Source organism: Manduca sexta, chromosome 8 (assembly GCF_014839805.1).
Source record: "Manduca sexta isolate Smith_Timp_Sample1 chromosome 8, JHU_Msex_v1.0, whole genome shotgun sequence".
NCBI classification, from domain to species: Eukaryota; Metazoa; Arthropoda; class Insecta; order Lepidoptera; family Sphingidae; genus Manduca; species Manduca sexta.
In genome coordinates, this window is record NC_051122.1 from 12229601 (window position 1) to 12252672 (window position 23072).

Below are 23072 nucleotides of genomic sequence, written 5' to 3' on the forward strand. Positions count from 1 at the left end.
TACATTTGGTCTTTGTGCGCGTGTACGACAGTTAATGTAAGGTAGTATATTACTTACTCTGACATTAATTTGAGAACTCTATGTACATTTGTGATTATTTACATTAATTTGAACGTACCTTGACCGATGCCGTTAATTACACAGATGTATTTTTTTATTATAACCTTAAATAATGTCTCAAATTAATATTTATAGGAATGTAATTAATGAAAATGATTGTCTTACAAATAACATTTATTGTTGCAGTTGCTCGTATGTGGGTGACATGGTACGTTGTGTTCGGCGAATCAATATAAGTGATTTGCTAAGTTATTTTTACTTGTGCTATTTATGAGATTCGAGCTACGGTTGAAAGAATAAGTATGGCTTGTTCTTTGCTATTGTCTTGGAATTTTATAATACCATCTGCGAATTAGTATAATTAGAACGACTGGTTACTAGGTGGTTTTCGCAGTCCCACATAATAATAATACATGTATATTACAAACAGTAACGTTAAATAATTGCTCACGTAATATTTTCATACAGTTACCATATTGAGTAAATATTTAATTGCGTCATCGGTAACATCTGTAATGTATTACAAATACATATAGGCATGATACTGGTGGTCGTAGAATATATTTTATATCCGCCGGATAGCGACCACCATACACAAGGTGTTAAAACCCATCATAGTGGCCCATGTAAGTGTGTCGCGTTCCGAGATCTGCCTGTGTATATCCGATTCCAACAGGCCGGCGTAATTGTGCCGACTATCGAAGAGCAATTGTCTCTAGTCAGTCGTCATTACTTACCATCAGGTGTAGTGGGTCACTTTACCATTCACGTTTAAAAAATACGAAAGCTTATTGGTCTTTATATCACGCAGCGATGAGGTTCCTAGGTGTTACTCGCGACATCGTCACCGTCAAAAGATTTTTCGCTAGAAAAATACCCAGCGATTTATATATATTCATAGCGCCTTCTGTACGACACTATCCCTATATCAAAATAATCTGTAATTAAAATATTTCCCACGTTTAGTATTTTCCGGAATAAATAGTAACTGATAGGCCACGACATGGTCTAACATATTTTTTTTTATCGATTGAATGACGAGACAAGCTTGCCGTTCGCCTGATGGTAAGCGATAAGACCGCCCATAAATAGTAGAAACACCATCTAACAACTTGAATTATAAAGTATTGTTAGGCATTTCACTGCGTTCGCCATCCTGGGACATGAGATGTTAAGTCTTATTATGTCCAGACGTTACACTGGCTAATTTAATAATTTTAGATAGATTAGATAAAATAAGGATTAAGATAAGATATTTATAAAGTATTTATGACTTTCTAGAAAGTGTAGGTGTTCAAATTATTATTCTCGGAATGCCTCACGCTGGATTATAAGATCGGTGAGCCTGAATTAACCGTCCGTCTGTCCCCATGGACTGGAAGCGATAATTTTGTTTTACCAGTGATAAAAAGGTGTTTTAGTTGTAATAAATAAGCACAATCCGTTGTTGTCTCGGCTAAAAGGCTTTTTACCAAATAAATTTTCCATAATATATATTTTTATAAATCATCTTATGTAATTCTATGCCTGTGAGACATGATTTAAGCGCGGCAGAAATGGTTTGGTAGAGTTTTTAAGACCGGTTATTACACTTCACGAAAATCTGCAGAACTCGCATCTACGATCGCATTTTTAACATTTAGGGAATTACCGGTGTCGCTGCATTATCTTCAAGGAATTTTATTTGAGGAATTTCCTCGCTCTTCGTAAAATTTTCTGGAATTTATAAATTTGTGTGTAAGGGTTTCGTCTGTTGAAATTATCTTTAAACTGTTGATAATTTAACAAATCCATTTGTTTTGTTACAGTTTTGAAGAACGAGAAGAATAAAAGGCTACGAAGTCGAAAGATTTTTAAAAGAATATTAATTTTGTGTTTAATTAAAAGAAAAATAGAATAATGTTGTGGCCGGTGCTTTTGGCCGCTCTCCTCGGATTTTTTATATGGAAACTGGTGGTCGACGATAAGGAGAGTCCCCTGGATAAGTTACCAGGCCCTCCAAGGAAACCCATTATTGGCGCCAGCCTTGAATTCTTGAGAATGGATACAAGTAAGTATTAGACGCAACATCGAGGTGTCCATGTAATGTTTATTAACTTGTCTAATAAGTTATATGAATTCCTGTAGTTGTTAATTATTATAAATATAATAATATCAGCCCTGTATTATATACTGTCCCACTGCTGGGCACGGGCTTCCTTTACTACTGAGAGGGATTAGGCCTTAGTCCCCCACGCTGGCGTAGGGCGGTTTGGTAGACTTCACACACCCTCAAAATTCCTATAGAGAACTTTTTAGATATGCAGGTTTCCTTACTAAGTTTTCCTTCACCGTTAAAGAAAGCGATAATTCACAACAATACACATTATTTTAAAAAAGTCAGAAGTTCGTGCCCTCGGGATTTGAACCCGCGGACATTCGTCTCGACAGTCCGTTCCACACCCAACTAAGCTGTCGCGGCCTTTTTATAGTCGTTAACAATAATAAAATTCCTAAATTTTTTATACCAATCACTGCTGCGTAGAAAAACCTACAGTTTGCCCATGCTACTTATAAAAATAAGTCTTTATAATAAATGTTGCTTCTGATCCGAAAATAATTTCATTTGGTAATTCGTTTCTACGAAATGTGCGAATTAGTATGTCTGGGTTATTTTAAATTGAAAGGGCAAGTACTATTATATTGTTTCTTTGAATCTGACAAATTTTGCTTACGCGCAAGCTGGTTTGAATTACACAATAGTTTAGTCCATATGGGGATAATAAAAATCTCTACATATTTACTTCACAGGTTTTTGTCGTAAAACTTTTGATGGAGTGGCCGCTTGGCGACGCAAAGAGTGTTTTTATCACGGTAAAAACACTGGTTATTAATTTAATTAACTTATTACAGTGGTTTTAGTCATAATTAGCTTTTGCTTTAGTTCCTCTCGCCTGAACTATTCAATATCTTTATTTAGGTTAGGGTTATTGGGTGTTTATACAGTATACACACACACACACAAACACACACACGCAAGCACGCACGCACACATAACAACCCGCACTAGGCCAGCGTAATCGACTGAGGCCTAAACCCTCTCAGTAGTAGAGGAGGCCCGTGCAGCAGTGGGACAGTATATAATACAGGGCTGATATTATTAAACTTGAATTAGTAGATTTATGATGATTTATAAGAGCTTTTGAAAAGGAATATTTAAAAACTATATAATTTGAATTGATTACTAATCTGGACATGTGTTTTCAGTTATTTATAAAGTTGTTATCAAGAAATCGCTGTATCTAGGTCAGCTTAAGACAGTTTTAGAGATTAAGATGAGATGAGAGGCTATAAATAAAACAAGAGTTAAATAACATATTGTTGTTCAATAAAGCGTTGTTAGGAAACTTTTCTTTGGATTTTTCTTTGCCCGGCTATAAGTTAAATAGGTTTTTTTTAAAGTTATGATCCCTTTGATCATTTATATCATGATTGTATATTGGTTTGAAGTAAATACAATAGCAGGATATCTTGTATTAACATATCTAATAAGTATTAAGCCGTTAAAAAGAACATTGAACGGTTACGCAAGTGGAACAGCGAGCAAAACCTAGTTTTATTACAATAAACTAAATAGACATTTTAAATGAAATGTCTCTCAAAACATAGGTAGGTACAGTTAGTCAAAAAAGTAGCTGAACAAATTGAAAAATTTTAAACACCTTTAAATTTTTTGTGCCCTTATCAACCGTCGTTTTTTCTTCACTCAAATAAATTTTAAAGTTTATTTCAGATAAATGAAAGACAATTTTTCGATTGACGTTAATGTGTAGAGGCGTTTGGAAGTCTTTAAATTGTTCAGTTATTTTTGTTCCATATAAATAATATCTATCCATCCCATTAAACTTGTGCCTTATCTGGAGGTGCTGGTGACCTGTTTCTGAAGATGCGCTGCTACGCCAAGGAGTACGGAGACAGATACGTGGTGAAGGTGTTTAAGAGGAGGATTCTCCATGTCTACGGGGTCAAAGATGTCGAGGTAGGCCTTAATTTATAAACTGCAATTGCAAAGTAAATTTCGCTTCGTGAAGTTAATAGGGATTAGGGATAGTGATTGTTGTATATGTACTACGTACTAGATTTGGCGTTCCGAATATTCACTGTGTTCTACTGAATTGAATTGCAATCCATTCAATCTGACTTTAATATGGTCAATATTGACAGCTTGTGGTTGTGTACGGAGCGGTGCTCATAACCTAAGAACTCGAGTCTGAGTGTAAACCTGGACTGAAATAAAAAATGTTAGTCTAATGAGTAAAATTATTTGTTGTTTTAGAGAATACATAGGTTTTATCAGTAAAGTTTTGGTTACCATTTTGTTCAGATTTTGAACAAATAGTTTATATGGACGTTTGTGTCTATAGAATATATGTCAATGGGAATAGTACTTAATGGCGATGGCTTAGTTGGGAGTGGAACGGACTGCTGAGATGAATGACCGCAGGTTCAAAGCTAAAAGCACGCACCTCTGGCTTGCTAAAGTTATGTGTGTATACTTTGTGAATTATCGCTTGCTTTAACGGTGAAGGAAACATCGTGAGGAACTACATATTTGAGAAATTCTCCAATTGAGGGTATGTGCAGTTTGCCAACCCGCACTAGGCCAGCGTGGTGGACTAAGGCCTAATCCCTCTCAGTAGTAGAAAAGGCCCGTGCCCAGCAGTGGCACAGTATAAAATACAGGACTGATATTTACAGTTGAGTTATGTCTTTTAAATAATGGCGACTCAGTTAACAAGCTCTTAAATTACAACTTAAGCTTTGTTTATTAAATAGTCCAATACATTAAATGTTTAGTTGAGATTCTACTTAAAGGTAAGATGGAATTATTAATACCGCAAATTGGCGTCGGTATTTTGTGAATTGTCACTCATTTACCTTTCCTCTTTTCATATTTCGATGATATTTACTTCCGAATACTCTAAATAATGCCTTACGGAAAGGATTATATTTGAATGCTATGCAGAGCTTTGAAAATAAAATTGTAGAGGGTTGTTGTGGGCAGTCTTCATTTACCATCAGCCGTGTAATTGCCTATCTCATTATTTATTTATAAATCCTTATGTGTTCAATTAAGTAGGGCACACGAGGCCACATCGTGCTATGGCTACCAGCCATGCCACAAAACTATACATCTGCGTAAATATTGAACTAGCGTATTTGAAGGCATTTATTTATCCTATTTAAGTTATAATACAATAAGTAATCATTATATTCTGGTCATTAAAGTAAACATTGTAGTAGTAAAATGATTCGTGAATTTTGAAAGAATGGGAGGTGTGCTAAGCCTCATTAGGCCACCGCGAGGGATAGAATGGTAACTGCCCTCTCATTAATAAAGGAATTTGATCCTTAATGGTACATTATTTATATTATGACATTAATATTCTGAAGTATACACGTTTGTAGGATGATATTCATTACTAGTTATCATCATATTCGTGGAACAAAATAATTACTTAGATGTACACAAATATTTACTCATTTTAAAATTGTCCTTAATTTTTTTCGCAGAAATCTACAGATAAGGACAAAATATTTATTTGGAAAGATGGCGTTTTTTGTTATTTTTTTTGCCTTCGTAGATATGGCTGAAGTACTATTTTGTAATGTACACTCCACTACACAAGTAAAATATTATATTTCTTTATCTAAAATAAAGTAAACGCTTTGAAGTTTATATTAGTGAAGGTAAAATGATTGTTAATATGTATAGAAAAGTTAAAAGGCGATTTGGAATTTATATTTATTTAGCTACTTTGCGGCTGACTGTACCAGAAAAATTTGTACCTATCAGTTTAGCAGTAATTCTGAACTAATAGGGTTACCCAGTGATTCGTTCTCACCCCATTTTATAGTTATAACCCGACGATCTTCCATTTTCTTTGTCATTTTAAATAAGTGTCTGTAATTATAAATAAGTGTCTAAAATTTAAACCTTTTCAAATACTTATTAGGGTTTGTGTAAAAGAACTTTCTTCAAATTAAAATACTGGAACTCTTTTCTGGGATAAAAAGTACTAAATATGCTAATCCAAAACGTTGCCGCTCCGCGTGTCAAATATGAAAATCAATTTTTCGGCTTGTGATAACGTTTTATAATATGTACACAACCTTTCAAATTTATAAAAGTAAGATAGAAATTAAAGCTTTACGGTAAATAATATCGATAATAAATAAATATTATATTTTAGAGAAAGCCAAGTTCATACTTATACAGACATGAGTTAAATGAAAAGATACTCGTCTTTACCTCTGCTAACGTGTCAGAAACATCTTTGAATCATTGCCAGTAATAACCACCCCACTTCGACCGTCAGGTGTAGTGGTCACTTCCGCCCTGTGGATTGAGGGCGTTTGGAGAATACCACCACGATATCCCCTGCCTGTCGTAAACGGCGACTAATAGGAGCCATCAGGGGGTCGTTGGCGGGCGGCTGGGTCAGCCCTTAGTACTTGTGCACATGTCGCACATTGTGGTGAGCCCCGGGATGGACGGTAGCTTGGGAGGTAGTCCTTATGTTGTCGTTGAAGCTGCGAGTGTCCTTTGATTTTGCGGGGGTTTCTGAACCTCCGCTCGCCCATAAGAGACGGGCTGTACCAGGTGGCACCGTACAGGGGCGGCTGCGGACGACTACTTTCGTTAACTGACACTTTTATCAGAGGAAGCCCGTAGCCGTCCCTAATGCGCCGAAGAGGGCCACCGCGGAGTTTCAGTTGGTATGCTATGCGTAGTATATAGGTTAGGGACTCGGCTCGGCGGTCGCCTGAAGGTCATTATCTAATCCGAGCGGCAGAACGCCGGGTCGTAAGACACGGTGAGCTCAATATAACCGCCCATTCGCCCCCACGAAGACTGGGCCATAGTCATAACCCCTTTTATCGCGAAGCCAAAAAAAAGGTGTAGCGGTCACTTTGCAATATCTGTATAAAAAATCTTCTTCTCTCTATATTCATTGGTATATTTTTCTTTAAGGTGGTGTTGGCGCATTCTAGGAATATAACGAAGAGTAAGCCGTATACTTTCCTGCAGCCCTGGCTAGGAACTGGACTTCTGTTGAGTGCAGGTGAAAAGAAAGTATTATATAATAAATATAGTAAGGCAAAGGAAAGAAAATAGACAGAAAAAATCATAATAATATTTCGTAAAAGTTATTTCATTGTGTAAATTTATTTAGAGGTATACTCATCTGACATTTAGTCATGAGAGATAACGGTTTCACTGGAATTAGGTAAATACATGATAACTTCTCGCTTATTTCTTGTTACTATACCGTAAAGGAAATTTTGATATAGTAACAAATTATTATTATAATTTAAGTCTCAGTTGCTTTTCGGAAAGTGAAACACTTTCCTTCCATAAACAATTTAAAATTCACCCAGTTCCGAAGTAATGGTAGATTTATTACCATGCAAAATTGTTTCTTAAGATGTTGTTACAGTGGTTAAAATGTTGGCAGAGTAAGCTAATGTGTTGGTTCAACTTGTTGCTTAATTTCGAACTAAAACTAAGTTTTAGATTTTATCGTGGTTTTGTATATTATTAACTTTTGCTCGCTTCACCCGCGTGAAAGAGTTTTTCGGGATAAAAGTCCCTTTATATATTTTCCCAGGGTAGAAAGCAGCCTATAATCTTCCCAGGGTCTTAAACTATATCCATACGAAATTTCATAAAAATCCATTCAGTAGATTTTGATAGAATCGATATCATACAGACAGAAAGGGGATTTTGTTTTATGATATGTATAGGTAATTTGTCGCGATGTTTCGGAGATTTAGCAGCCTTCATGGTCTTATTGGACTTCACTTACCATCAGGAGGGCAGTCAGCCCACTGTGACTGCAGTGACCGTAAAAAAATAAAAAACTAAATCTGATTCGACTCCCGGGCAAACATGTTATTTATTCAATATATTTGTTTTAACATTAGATTTACGTTATTCTTCTCGCAGGTTCGAAATGGCACAGAAGGCGAAAGATCCTCACTCCGGCGTTTCATTTCAACATTCTGAAGTACTTCTGCGAAGTGATAAAGGAGAAGAGTCGCGACCTGGTGGAGAGGCTCAAGAAGATGACTGGTGAGGACGTGGAACTGATGCCGGTGGTCAGCGACTTCACGCTCTACACCATATGTGGTAGGTTGAACAGTCTTCTATTGCGAAAGAAGTTCAGCGTGATACTTAGTGACCAAAGTTGACTCACTTCACTCGAATGGGATAGACCAATGCGAATTGATTGAACTCGATTGGGAAACACGAATAAATTATATTGTAATTAACCTAATCTTCGGATTTTATCGCGGTTTTTTGTATTTTATTTTTCTCCCGACGTTTCGAAGACTTTGCAGCCTTCATGGTCACGGGGGGGGGGGGACTCTGAAGGAAGTGGACCATGAAGGCTGCAAAGTCTTCGAAACGTCGGGAGAAAAATAAAATACAAAAAACCGCGATAGATTCCGAAAATTAGTTTAATTACAATGGCTAACATTTGCGTAAACATAAGAAATCATTATGAATAAATTATAATTTGAAGAATTTATAATCTCGGCACCCTTGTTGGCCAATCAATTTTTTTCTGAATAAATCTTTTCGTGAAAGAATATAAAAAGAAACTTTGGTTAAATAACACCATGTTTAATGATAAAAGTACCGACAAGAAATGTCATGTATTTTGCATTATACCATAACAAAAATTAATTTCAAAACATGTCTGGTGGCCCTCGTAAGGCACCTGGATGGTAAACATGGTCCGTAATTTTATATTTATGTAAAGAAATACGCTATTGACATTCAAGTGTTTTTCTCCTAATGAGGTATTGTCAGACGGCTTTTATTTGGAACTTTCCATCTGAGTTCAGTAAAATCTTACGAAAATATAACAATAAGCTAATAACAGTAAAACTTACCTTTAATTCAATGTGAAGCAGAGTAGGTATGTTGTTTCAAAAGTAACAATAATGATATGTACGTTATATTTCTTTTATTTTAAAAGAGTTTACATCATGCAAATTATAACTTAGCCACTGTCACGACATTGTGAATCCCTCAACGGAGATCAGCCAAGTACGCAGGAGGTATTATAGTGCACAAGTGTGTGCGCAATATACAGGTTCACTATCTGTTCCTTCCTTCTCATAGTTCGGTGAGACGGCAATCCGACATGACCGGAGAAAGATCAAGCGCAGGACCAACGTCTTTACGTGCATTCCGAGACACGAAGGTATCAAATTGAGAATTTCGTGACTCCGAGCTGCGACTGAGTAATTTTTAAAATAGCAAACCTAGTCACAATTATATTTTGGCCCGACCCGGGATTCGAACCCTGGACCTCAGCACGGTAGTCGTACTCGTACCGTGTACGCATTACAACTACGCCACCGAAGCAGTCGAAACAATATAGAAAAAACAAACAGTAATTTTCAAAATGGCAGTGCCTTTGGCACCAGTCGTTGATGTTTTCGTTTTCGGTCGTAGATGCATAAACCCGCATAATTTGAAATGGTCTGGTAAAATTTTCATAGGATTTTTGAAAACTGGGCTTTAGTAGTATCCGGACTATGTTAGGTCACATTACCTTACATAATAATATCTATTTTTTACTTGTTCTTTATTCTGATATCATTCGCTGGTTATAAGTCAATCTTGAGACAATCATAAGCTCTGTGGGCGATGTTCGTAGGAGGTGAGGTAATTCCATTTGTTTTTCCAACGACATCCAGTATTAACCTTTTGAATGATTCCCACGAAAAACGCCCGAAGCGTTTTGTTAATAACTAAAACGTATATATATGTATAAATATCGTACATTGCTAACAATTATCGTAAAATAAAATAGAAAATAAAAATAGAAACCTGTTTTTGTATCTACTTGTAGGCTATTGTATAGATAAATAACGAATTCGAACCTTTACGTGAATTAACCACAGACGTTTACGTAGAATGTGCAATACAAAATTTACGATTGTGTAAAACGATTTTTTATTGCCTGTAGTTTGATAGCGTTATGTTTATGTATATAAGTGTGAAATTCTGCTAGGTAACAGTGGTAAGGAACCAGTTCTTTACACCTTAAATGTGACCAAATATCAGAATAACAGATTTTAGAAAGAAGTAGTTTTTGGGGCTGACCTCTGGGATCGTAGATGATAGTGTACAAAATAGCTGACTGCTTAACAAATAAAAAAAAAAAAAGTGACTTGTACTATAATGTAAATAAATACTTGTGGTAGGTCTCTCATATGTGAAAGTCTGCCTGGGTAGGTACCATCGCAATATCTATTTCTGACGCCAAAAAGTTGTATGTAGTCACTGTTGTATTCCGGTTTGAAGGACATTGTAGCCGGTGTAACTACTGGACATAATGAGACTTAACATCTCATGTGTCAGGATGGCGACCGCAGTGGAATACAAAACAATACTTTGTAATTCAAGGTGTTGGATGGTGTTTTTACTGTTTATGGGCGGTCGTATCGATTACCATCAAGCGATCGGTAATTTCGTTTCGTCATTTAAAGAATTAAAAAATATATTAGTAAAGTAAAAACGGGATTTTTTATTAATATCGAGTATGTATTATTTATATAATTAATTTTGACAGTATGTTAGCAGAATTAGGAGTATGTGTTTTAATTTATCGACACAATATCAAATGAGCCAGTATACGCGATATTAATTAGACTATTTTCGTTAAAGTTTATTCCTACTAAGATCCAGTTGATTCGTTATTTTCTCAGTATTCTTAATGGATTCCTGGATACACTAATAATACGGCATTAACAAGGCGTAAGTCAGCCCGAACGTCGGATGCTATTTATTTGAAAGCCTTTTGTAGATCCTTAGACTTTTTACGTAATGGGAATAACGGATATTTTTTACAGGATTCCGAATCCTTTTTGTCCGTAGACATTTTATTCACCCCTTCGCTTTAGGAGATAGTGTTACCAGTACATGTATAATTACTGTTTTATAGTAATCTTGTTACATTAGGTTTGCATAAGTTTTTAAACTAACTGCCTATTTGAATTGCAATTGTTAGTACGATAACTGCAAGTTTGATAGCATAGATGTCCTCAAATAACTTGACACAGGCGCCTGAGCGGAGTACGGGAGGGGAAAGTGACCTGTATCCTTAAAATGTTTTAAAAACACGGCATAATGGCGTGTCGTTTTATTGTGCTTGGTTGATACTACCACGTGACTGATGCATTGGTCTCTCGATCTCACAAACATCAAAATTAAACGACATCGACTTATGATCCTTGTTTTTTTGGTTCATTTCAAGGGAGCTTATGTATTAATCGTTCGGTCGACACGTTGTAGCCGCGCTTGCTTCCATGCAGGCAACTCCAAGCAATCAGTCAAGTTGTTATATGACAGTTATAGTGTAGTATTTTTCAGTTATGAATGATAGTGTCTGCGCAAGACTTTATTTCTAAAACCCTAAACATTATCTACGTAATGACACGACACTTGACCTTAATTATTTAAGTGTTTTATAACTTTACAATTTATTATCTTAAATGACTTTCATTAATTTCTCTTTACTTTCGTATGTTTTTGTCATAATCTCATTTATACGATACAGTTTCTATGCCAAAAAGCAGCGCAATTAGAAAATCAACGTGTTATTAATTAGGCCATAGTGTTTGTATACGTGATACGTCGTTTGATGGATAAGCCTCTCGCTATTGGGCACAAAATATATCTAATCCAGGTTTTTAGAAAAACTTGTTAACATTTTTATTGATTGCCCATCCTGGGAATCACAATTGAAAGGTCATAGTTTAACTTGTGGCGAATGTTACGGCATTAATTCAGGAATATACGTGATCCCGTTACAAACAGGAGGAAACAAGAGTAATGTTGTCTGTCTATATTGGGTCTCTTAAAGCCAGCAGAAATTGGATCGAATTGTAAATTAACTTTTGTATTGAATTTGAAATTAGATTTGTTTGTGTAAATATTTGTTGGTTTAATATGAAGCGGCGATAGCCTAGTTGGGTGTGGAACGGACAGGCAAGACGAATGTCCGCAGGTTCAAATCCCAAAGGCACACACCTCTGACTTTTCTAAAAAATCATGTGTGTATTCTTTGTGAATTTATCGTTCGCTTTAACGATGAAGGAAAACATCGTGAGGAAACCTGCACATCTGAGAAGTTCTCTATAGGAATTTCGGAGATGTGTGAAGTCTACCAATCCGCACTAGGCCAGCGTGGTGGATTAAGGCCTAATCCCTCTCAGTAGTAGAGGAGGCCCGTGCTCAGCGGTGGGCAAGTATGTAATACAGGGCTGATATTATTATATTAATATGTAGCTTGGATTATGTTTTGAAAAGGTAATGAAAATTTCGTTCGAGTCGATGCGAAGATGAAATCGGATAATGAGACAGATATCTTTAGAAGTTGGACTTGTGATCAAGCCTTTTGAAATGATAGATATACACTCACGTAATTTCGTTTATAGGCATCAGGTAATAATCAAATATTGCTGTAATACAGATCCACATTAATATAACCAGTTCTGGTTCGGTGCTGGGTTATTTTAGGAAAGACGGGAAAAAATCAAGTGTTTTGTTTATTTGCAGTAATTTATTTGCTACTTAACGACTCGTTCTGATGGTGATACAAAAGTAAAGTCGAGTGATATTAGGCAAGTCTTTTAATGATCAATAAAAAAAAAAAAAAAAATTAACGTAAATATTTTTGTATCAATTACTTAAAAGAGGAAAATAAAACATTAATTTGTTAAAAATTAACATTCGGTACGCACAAATGATAATTTAAAGATATGTAGTGCGCCCGAACGCATAGTTTTGGCAGTTTTATTGTTTTCTTTGGGTTTGTTCAGTTTTGTTTATTCTACAGCCCTAAGTCATATCCTCCATATTAACTAATCACAGCGCCCCGTTCTATCTTATGTATACAACATACGTCAATGATTTTATGCTTACGCCTTGCGGAGGCTGTTATTCCGAAAACACAGTAACCTTTACACTGTTAACTAAGTAAAGTTTGTCAATACGGTGGTCATGTTGCTTTTACCTTTTCTTACCTATCCAATGATAGGTCGATGTAACATAATTTTTCAAGGATCCGAATAAATCATGTGATTTAATTTTGGCTTGACATTCCATCAAATATCTACCCTAGCAACTCCTGTAAGAATCAGTAGTACATATAATAATGAATACTTAATGCGATGTTTTGGGAATATCATAGCTGTAGTTAACCCAGAGGGAAATTAATAGTAATAAAGAGAACCAGTTGGGAAGAAATCGTTGTAAATTTCTCAGGAGAGGACATTAAAAAGCGAGGCTACGAGTATTAGACATTTCGTCAGATACGTTTTTACTGTTGCGTTTGAACCAACAGATGTAAGCAAAAAGATACAAAAGGTATTGTTTGTTACTATGCGAGTCAACATACGAGAGGCATACTCTAAGTATAAAATTATTCATCAATGTCTGTCGTGTCGCTGCGCAATTTTAATCAAATATTCAATTTAAATACGGGCACGATGAACTTTACGTACTTGGTATTAATTTTTATTTTTGCAATGACTTACTTGTGTTTTTATCGCCGAAAGGGTGGGCAGAGGCGCAACTAATGCCCATAAGCCCAGTTATATCAGTCCCATGTTGGGATACGGAATGAGCCAATTGCCGAATCAGTCACTTATAATCTATCATAACTTACATGTATTTCTCGTCATCATGTCTTTAACTGCCGCCCTAAAAACCGAACACTAAAACTAGCGTTTTTAGGCCCAGAATACGGTCGCTAGACTCATGCGATATAAACATGACCTACTTTGAATTTCAGTAAAATATTTAAAGACAATATTTACTTTCTTTGTCATAGAAACGGCAATGGGCACGCAGCTGGATTCTGACAAATCGGCCGCTGTAGTCAAATACAAGAATGCCATACTTCAGATAGGAGACCTACTCCTCAGCAGACTGACTAAGGTCTACCTTCACAAAGAGTTCATCTTCAGGAATCTACCGATTGGCAGACAGTTTGAGAAATGTTTAGACGTAGTCCACTCCTTCGCTAATGGCGTGATCATGGATAGAAAGAAGAATAGAGTGATAAAAAACACTGAAGATGAAGATGCTCTTGGAAGGAAGAAGAGGCTGGCTATGCTGGATCTATTGCTGGAGGCGGAAGCTGGCGGGGAAATAGATTTGGAGGGGATCCAGGAAGAAGTGAATACTTTTATGTTTGAGGTTGGTATCAGTGTGTATCAGATATCAGTTGGTATGTTTGGTGTTATTCTTGTTCATACATATAGGACTTTATTGTTCTATATCTGATGATCGAAGCTAAGACCTTCCTGTTTCACAGACAGGTTTCCTGTCACTTGATAAAGATATTAATAATTGTTAATAATGTGTATAATTAATTCATGAATTATTAATGTAATTACGTTCAACTTGTATTTTTTATTCCCAGGGTCATGACACGACAGCAATGGCGTTAACATTCGGTTTGATGCTGTTGGCAGATGACGAGCGAGTTCAGGTAATAAATAATTTTAGGGTAGTGTTTGATGAGTTCGTTTACCCGAAGTAGTGCAGAGGTAATGGTTTTAATTGACATTCTTTAGAAACAATGGAAGTTTATATAAAATTTTAATTACCTTTATTTATATGTCAGTAACTGTTGCTCCTATACTTACTGTGTTTATCTATTGACATAGTCTTAAATCTTTGTTTATTCTAGACTAGCTTTAGTTTACGGCTTCGTCCACATAAATGAGTTTTTCCCATGGTCTCAAACTATTGCCATGACAAATTTCATCTAAATCCGTTAGATAGTTTTTGAATTTATCACACTCGGACAAACAGAGAGTCGTGGTGTGAACTTCGTTTTATAATATAATATATGGATAACATGTCTTCCCTTTGTGTAGAAATGCATATACGAGGAGTTGCAAGGCATCTTCGGCGACTCGGACCGGCAGCCCACGATGGCCGAACTCGCCGAGATGAAATACCTGGAGGCCGTGATCAAGGAGACGCTGCGGTTGTATCCGAGCGTGCCGTTCATTGCCAGGGAGATTACTGAGACGTTCAAACTAGGTATGTTGCAAATCCCAAGGCCACATACCTCTGACGTTTCTAAAAAAAAATGTGTGTATTCTTGCTTTAACGGTGAAGGAAAACATCGTGAGGAAACCTGCATACCTGAGAAATTTTCTATAGGAATTTTCGAGGGTACGTGAAGTCTACCAATCCTTACTGGGCCAGCGTGGTGGACTGAGGTCTAATCCCTCTCTGTATCTTCTCTGTAGTAGAGGAGGCCCGTGCCCAACAGTGGGACAGTATATGTATATTACAAGGCTCATATTACAAATGTGTTAAACCGTATACTATCAGGAGACGAAAATTTACGTTACTATTCAATTTATTGCCAGTATTCTAGCAGTTGTTAGGATGATAGAGGATGTCATCCAACTAAATCAGTCATGTTGACTGCAAATTTCCTTTCTTCTTACCATGCGGTTTTGTAGTATAAATAGTTGGTAAGAAGTCAGGAATGGACGAAGATAATCTAGGATCTCAAATGACATTAATGTTACTTTTTTATTTATGCACAATAATAACGGACGTTAAATTACTATAAATATATGTTTTGTGTTTAATCTGAGAATTGAACCCTAATGGGTTAGATTCTATTTTCAAACAAAACAAAACACATTACGCTATTATCAGAAAAAATACTATATTCAATACCATATAACATATTATACAAGCTTATGAATTCCATGTAGATGATCTGGAAGTCCCGAAGGGTTCGGAAGTTGCAGTCCACATCTACGACCTTCACCGGCGCGAGGACCTATACAGCGAACCGCTAGTGTTTCGACCAGAGCGGTTCCTGGACGGCGAGCTGAAGCATCCGTACGGATTCGTGCCCTTCAGCGCTGGACCCAGGAACTGTATCGGTAAGTTCTTCTATTGCGCTGTACGTGTGGCAAGTACAATATGATCTCTATAATGACGATGAACGAGATGTTGAGTTGAGCGGTGATTGTGATCATGTCGGCCTGTTTTGCTGGTTGTAGACCGATCTAAATTTATCGAATTTATTATGTCATAGTTTTTTTTATTATGTAATGTGGTTGCTATCTAATCGCGCAGAAATAATATTTAGTATAGTCATCTTGATCTGACATAAGGTCTTACTCAAAAAGCTGTTCCTGAGCCGAGAATTTAATATCTAGCTATAGAGCTAGTATAGAGCTTGGTTAAGAGATATGTATTTAGACTTGCGGCACCGAATCTATTGACGAAAGTCTGTAAATTTCTTGGGTAGTAAGTCTAAGCGTGTCAACAAATTGTAAATGCGGCATTTGTATTAGATAGGTCTGATGTTATTATGATATTTGAAACGAAAAGGTTATAATAAAACCAGTTCCAAATAACTTTTAAGTTAAAAAATTAACACCCGAATACAAAGCACATACTAAAGCATGATGACTACAAAAAAGAAACGCTTTGAAAAAGAATGACCAAGGTCATAGTTATTAAATTAGCCACTAGTATTTTATGTGGCGCGTTATGCAGTATTCATATTCAATTGTTTTATCAGAAAATCAGTAAAAATAACTCAGAGTGTTTAATCAATTATTTGTTCAGAATAATATGTAGAAATGAATTCAACACCAGTCAGTAAATTGGACTGACAATGCAATTAGTCTGCGTCGTCTCGTAATAAAACTCTAAAGAGATATTGCAAATCCTTTGTAGAGTTGTAAAGATTTCTAGTAAATTCTTTTGGATTGTACTTTAATGACGATTCAGTTGGTGCTAACACGGATTTCTTTTTAAAATAAAAACAAAATTCAATTGTGCACTAGTTTTTCTAAATTTAGAACCAATGGATCATTTGCTGGGGCATATCACCGTACACAAGCCATTAAAACCCGCCATAGTGGCCCTCGTAAGTGTGTCGCATTCCGGGATCACCCTGTTATGTATATCCGCTTCTAACAGGCCGGCATAATAGTCTCGATTATAATAAAATAATAATATCAGCCCTGTATTATATACTTGCCCACTGCTGAGCACGGGCCTCCTTAGTCCACCACGCTGGCCTAGTGCGGATTGGTAGACTTCACACACCTTCGAAATTCCTATAGAGAACTTCTCGGATGTGCAGGTTTCCTCACGATGTTTTCCTTCACCGTTAAAGCGAACGATAAATTCACAAAGAATACACACATGATTTTAAAAAGGTCAGAGGTGTGTGCCCTTGGGATTTGAACCTGCGGACATTCGTCTCGGCAGTCCGTTCCACACCCAACTAGGCTATCGCCGCTTGCTGAGGTGTAATCATATCTCGTCAGTCGACATTGTATTGTATCCCACTTCACTTACTATCGGTGCAGTGGGAGCACTTTGCCATGATCGTATAAAAAAATTGCATAAGTGCGTCCCATCCAATTTGAGACCTATTTCATAGCGACTAATGCTCATATGATTTCTCGTGGTCCATAAAATAAATTTAATCGTATTACGTGTGTTACTGATATTCCGAACGGAATATTCGGAGAGAATACAATCCCAAGATCTCGTAGCGAGAATTACCGGCGAACTTTCCGAGTTTCAGTTGAAATGCTCCTCGGACCAGAACTGACGTAAATACCTTTTAAATTGGCTTGTCTAATAAAGTTTGTGAACATTCTTTTTGCGCAAAGGGTATTGTATTACATGTTGAACTAATTCCGAAACTGAAGCAGTTGGTGTAATTCTAAGATGGAATCTATTTGACTGCCATTGTACACGTTACGAGTACGACTACCGCGCTGAGGTCTTGGGTTCGAATCCCGGGTCGGGCCAAAATAATTGTGACGGTTTTTCCATCCAAAAAAAATAATACACAATCAAAGCTCGGAGTCAGGAAGTTGGCGGTGTGATACTTTGATCTCTCTCCAGATATGTCGGATTGAGCACCGGACTATGAGAGTGAAGGAAGAGAGAGTGCACCTGTGTATTGTGCACATATTTGTGCACTATAACTTCTGTGTAATTGGCTGACCTACGTTGAGATTGGCCGCTGTAGCCGAAATTCGGTTAGGAACATATAATATGAAATAAATGCGAAATTGGACTAACACACATAAACAACTATTATTAACCACAGAATATCCACTGCTGAATTTATTAATCCCCCAAAACATAGAATACACGCATTCACTAATTCATTCAATATTCGCTCATCCACTTATCACGAAATCTCGGTTATTCTAAGCCTATAAACGTGAGGTTTGGCATGTTGTTATTGGGAACGGCTAAAACTAGACTTTATAACAAATCCATATATAAGCTGTCACGTATGGACCTTCAGGGTAAATGATAAAACATATTGTTCGTGATTTGGTGTACTTTATCTTTACAATTATAAATGCCAAAGTGCTTGATGTTATTTTTATCGTGTAACGGTTATTTTACAATATAATTTAATTGATATCAACTGCTAGCGGGTGTATGGCATTGTTTTTGAGGTCAAGAAAGAGATTTTGTTGATGGGTGGTTCTTGTACGCCCAACTGAATGCCGCCGTATTGATTGTAAATCTAGCGCATTGATTCGTTGTAACTTTATGGGTTAGATTGTGTCGTATGTTGGTGAAACGGGCAGGCCATGGTTTTTATTGCGAGTCGCCTGGGTACAATAAAAAATCAGTAAAAGTTGTTATAAATATAACATGTACCTACAAATTATTTTTGTGGTTCGAATTTAACAGCTTGGTGACAGTAATAAAATTATAAATTAATATTTTTGGGTAACAGGTCAGCGGTTCGCCATGATCGAGATGAAGTGCGTGTTAAGTGAGATCTGCAGGAGCTTCACACTGCAGGCGCGGGAGAAGGGCTGGCGGCCAAAGCTGATGGCGGACATGGTGCTGCGACCCGCTGAGCCTATATACGTTAAATTTATTAAACGATAGATGGCGTTAGTATAGATAGTTGATAAGTTTGTGATTTATTTATGGTGGATAGGGAATATGCATTTTTTATTGAAATAAGGTATTGAAATGTTAAATATTAGTTTAAAATAATTTCAAGCTGTAAATGCATAATTTCGCAGGCGTTTGGTAAGAATTGATTAATCTTTTTGATAACATTTTATTGCATCTAAAAAATAAATGATTTATAACAATGTTGCAAAAATAATCGATAAATTATAAGTCTATAGATCATTCAAATGAAATTTATAATGTATTATTTTGCAATTCGCATGCATATTCTCTATTTTTTAAAGCAAATTCCATCCAAAATGACATGTATTCAGTGTAAATACCATTTATTATTAAATATACATCTTTGGTACTTATGCGTTTGCTTTTTTATCCTTATTCTACTTAGGTTTAATGCAAGAGGATCCAATATTTTGTGTTTGATTTTAGGAAAACATCGGTTTTGTGTAAAAAAAATATGTTTTTTTATACTTTTCTTTTGTTTCCTTATATGTATTTAAAAAATAAATGGTTTTAAATGGTTAAATGGTAAATGGCTTAGCAGTTCCTGAGATTAACGCGTTCAAACAAACAATTTCTCCAGCTTTATACATTAGTATAGATAGTCTAAAATGGAAATGGACAGGACACATTGTAAGAGGAATAAAAAAATGGAACTAAAGCATTCTATTTTGGTATCCCAGAAATGCAAAACGTAAACCGGGCAGGCAGTTACGAAGATGGGAAGACGATGTTAAGACAACAGCGGGGAAAACATGGACCAGAACAGCGCTCGACAGGATAAAATGGCAAGAATTGGAGGAGGCTTTTGCCAAAGTGGGGCAAAGAGACCGACATGTCAATATCTAGTAACTAACAACTAGACTTACAACTACTAACATGCTTTGTAAATTATGTGTCTGAATAAAGGCTATTATTATTATTATTATTATATTGATAGTCTGTGATCAATTTCGTTTAATTTCCATCAGTGTATATTTCTAAATTTAGAACCAAGATTAAGTCTCATCAAACCATTTCGACATTTTCGTGTAAATTGCCGTTCTGTTTCTTTTTTTTACAATAATATTGGATATGACAGCTGTTACGTAAAATTGTAACGAAATGAACAAGCGTTAATTGCTATGATTAATTGCTGGTTTTTAGATTTCGGCAAGTTTATCATGACGTAGGAACCCTGGAATGTTACTGATATATCTTCCGGATTTATACTCTTTAATATTTATTACAAATATTGTGTTACTAGCGACTATGATTACGGCCACTCGTTTGGAATTATACTTAGAGAGAATTACGGGGGAATGGCTACCTTTTGTTTTAACGTTGTAATAGATTATATATCCCGATGCTTGAATGGCAATCATAGCTAAGCGACAAATATACCGAAAATGAATTATGTGAATATATTGAATCGCCATTTTTATCTGCGTTATTTTATCTAGGTTTTTTAGGTCTAGGGAAATTTTAATAACATTAAACTATATCTTTCTAAAATAAGAAGTCAAATTGTTATGAGTTTTCATATAAACATCGAAACATTAAATCGCTCTACTCAAAATTTTACTGATTGTCGCTTTTTATTTATTATTGCCTTTCAAGCGTCGATATTTATAATCATTAATATTCAGTAGCATTATTTTCAAAAAGAATAAAAATACAAATTAATTTGTTACGTTCTGACAGCATAAAATGAGGTTACCCTTTTTGTTGCTTGTTACCACTGATTACATTTCCCGATTGTAAGACGTTTTATAAAAACTGGATAAGTGCGAATTGGACTTGCGCGCCGAGGGTTCCGTTCTAACTTATTGTTAAAGTATTCAAGCACATATGTAAGTTCAAAGTTGACAAACTTTAATTTGCCGTTTGATCCGTAGTTACGGTTATTGCACCAATCGCAAACAATAAGTTTCTAATAATAAATTCTCTTTTATTATTAAATAGTATATTTATGATTTGCGGATATTTTTCTATACATTTTTTTTGATTGCTTTGAATAACAAGACGAGCTTTTCGCTTTTTTTTAAAAAGGCAAGCGATATGACCGCCTATAACAGTAGAAACACCATCCAATACCTGTAATTACAAAGTATTGTTTGGTATTCCACTTCGCTTGCCATCCTGGGACATGAGATGTTACGCCTTATCCAGTGATCACACTGGCTACACTGCTGCTTGGCGGCAGAAATAAATATTGCGGTGGTACCTACCCAGACGGACTCTCACATTTGATTTACCTACCACCAGTAAAATTTTACTTTTTAGCAAATTTCATAATTGCAAATCAACGGAAATAACCATATAGGTTATTTATTCCCTCGCGAAATCATAAAATAAACAGCGACATCTTTTGACCACGTTGACATAAAAGTTTTATTTTATCCCGAAAAGAGACTAAATCCTAGTACTTGATATCAATTTATCTTTATACGTCTACGCGTTCACGAGAGAAAGGTTGTTCACAGACAGACAACAATGTGATCCTTTAAGGGTTCCTATTGACGTACAAAACCCTGAAAAGAACGTTCTTGTATTTTTATTCTCGGGTAAAGTAATTTATAGTTTTTGTAAGACTGCCACGCTAGACTAAAAGGTCAGTACAGAATAAAATAGAAACAGTTTAACTACATAGCAGTACCATAGTCGCGTAATTAAAATATGTCAGAACGTTCCGTCTAGTCTCTTTGGTGAGTGAAAGCCGCAGTAATCAATCATAGCGGCTTGTATGGCTAAACAAAGTTTGTATTTAATCCCTTTTTCATACAACGATACGAAGACATTGTTTAAATTTTTCAATAATTTTATTCGAAAAATATCTTTGTTATTATCTCGATTTGAAATTCTCATTTCAATTCGTTGTTTTGTTTTGGACCGTTAAACTGTTCTAAAAGTTCTTGCTAGTTGTAGGACTAATCGTCATTTTCAATAAACGATCCAAATAGCTTTATTCGGACAATCTTAAAAATTGACAAATCAGGGGCCTTATTCTCTATCCCGCACGTTATTTTAACAGTGCGTAACAAGCACGTAACACAACACATCATGTTTAAGACTATAGAAATTTGGCTTACAGAATACCATTCCACGCACATTTCTCAAAGATAACATGACACGGTCGCGTTACGCGTTTACATTATCATACAGAATAAGGGCCCCGAACATTTTTTTACATGTTTACAAATAAGTTATTTTGATTGATTTATTTTCGGAATCGGATTGAAGATTGAAATTAGGATCGGTTATTAAAAACGGCCGTAAAACAAGTCGCAAGGACATAAATGACCTTATTTATGGACCAGCTCTGCGAATTGAAATTGCATTCAGATCGGAGCCGACAAAACGCCCCGGGCATCTACAGTTTTTCGTTCCGACATTTTTCCCTTTAATCTAGGATGCTACGTAGGGCGTATAAATGCATTCGTTAGCATGTAAAGTAGATTAAACTGTGCATCGGGTGTCGACTGAGAGTCCCGAAGTAATTTGAACGAAATTTTAAGTGTTAACCTATTTAAGAAAAATACAAGTGTCTAATTTTTTGGTGTTCCGTTACTTTGCTATTTATTGTTTAATCGTTGGTAACTAATAGCAAGTTATTGACAGGGGGACCGACGAGGTACGGACGCGAAGGTCCCCTATTCACTCCCTGATATCGCCGGTAAGGAGAACAGCTATCGTATCAAATAGCGAAACTCTACTCTTTGCCGGCAACATACATACATAACAGCTATTCTTATCGCTCCTTCCGCAATAGAATACAGGAGAAAAAAAAAAGTTTGGAGAGACAATTATAACATAAAAACCGCAATAATAATATCAGCCCTGTATTATATACTTGCCCAATGCTGAGCACGGGCCTCCTCTACTACTGAGAGGGATTAGGCCTTAGTCCACCACGCTGGCCTAGTGCGGATTGGTAGACTTCACACACCTCCGAAATTCCTATAGAGAACTACTCAGATGTGCAGGTTTCCTGTTTGTTCCTTGTTTT

The 23072-nt window shown here is 36.1% G+C and overlaps 1 protein-coding gene and 1 long non-coding RNA gene across 2 annotated transcripts in view; one reads left to right on the plus strand and one right to left on the minus strand.

Moving 5' to 3' along the window:
- LOC115444780 (cytochrome P450 4C1) overlaps window positions 1-19440 on the plus strand; it is a 30578-nt gene extending 11138 nt beyond the window's left edge. The window contains exons 2-10 of the mRNA XM_030170691.2: window positions 1869-2110; window positions 3963-4078; window positions 7076-7166; window positions 8051-8233; window positions 13959-14326; window positions 14553-14621; window positions 15013-15181; window positions 15874-16047; window positions 18897-19440. Of these exons, the coding sequence (XP_030026551.1) occupies window positions 1960-2110; window positions 3963-4078; window positions 7076-7166; window positions 8051-8233; window positions 13959-14326; window positions 14553-14621; window positions 15013-15181; window positions 15874-16047; window positions 18897-19054 (1479 nt within the window). The 5' untranslated portion in view covers window positions 1869-1959 and the 3' untranslated portion in view covers window positions 19055-19440. The remainder of the gene's footprint in view (window positions 1-1868; window positions 2111-3962; window positions 4079-7075; window positions 7167-8050; window positions 8234-13958; window positions 14327-14552; window positions 14622-15012; window positions 15182-15873; window positions 16048-18896) is intronic.
- On the minus strand, window positions 9690-10038 carry LOC115444782. The gene is made up of 2 exons (XR_003938758.2): window positions 9950-10038; window positions 9690-9870 (listed from the first exon to the last, which is right to left on the minus strand). It is a non-coding gene; the product is annotated as an uncharacterized LOC115444782 (long non-coding RNA).
- Window positions 19441-23072: the final 3632 nt, after the last annotated feature.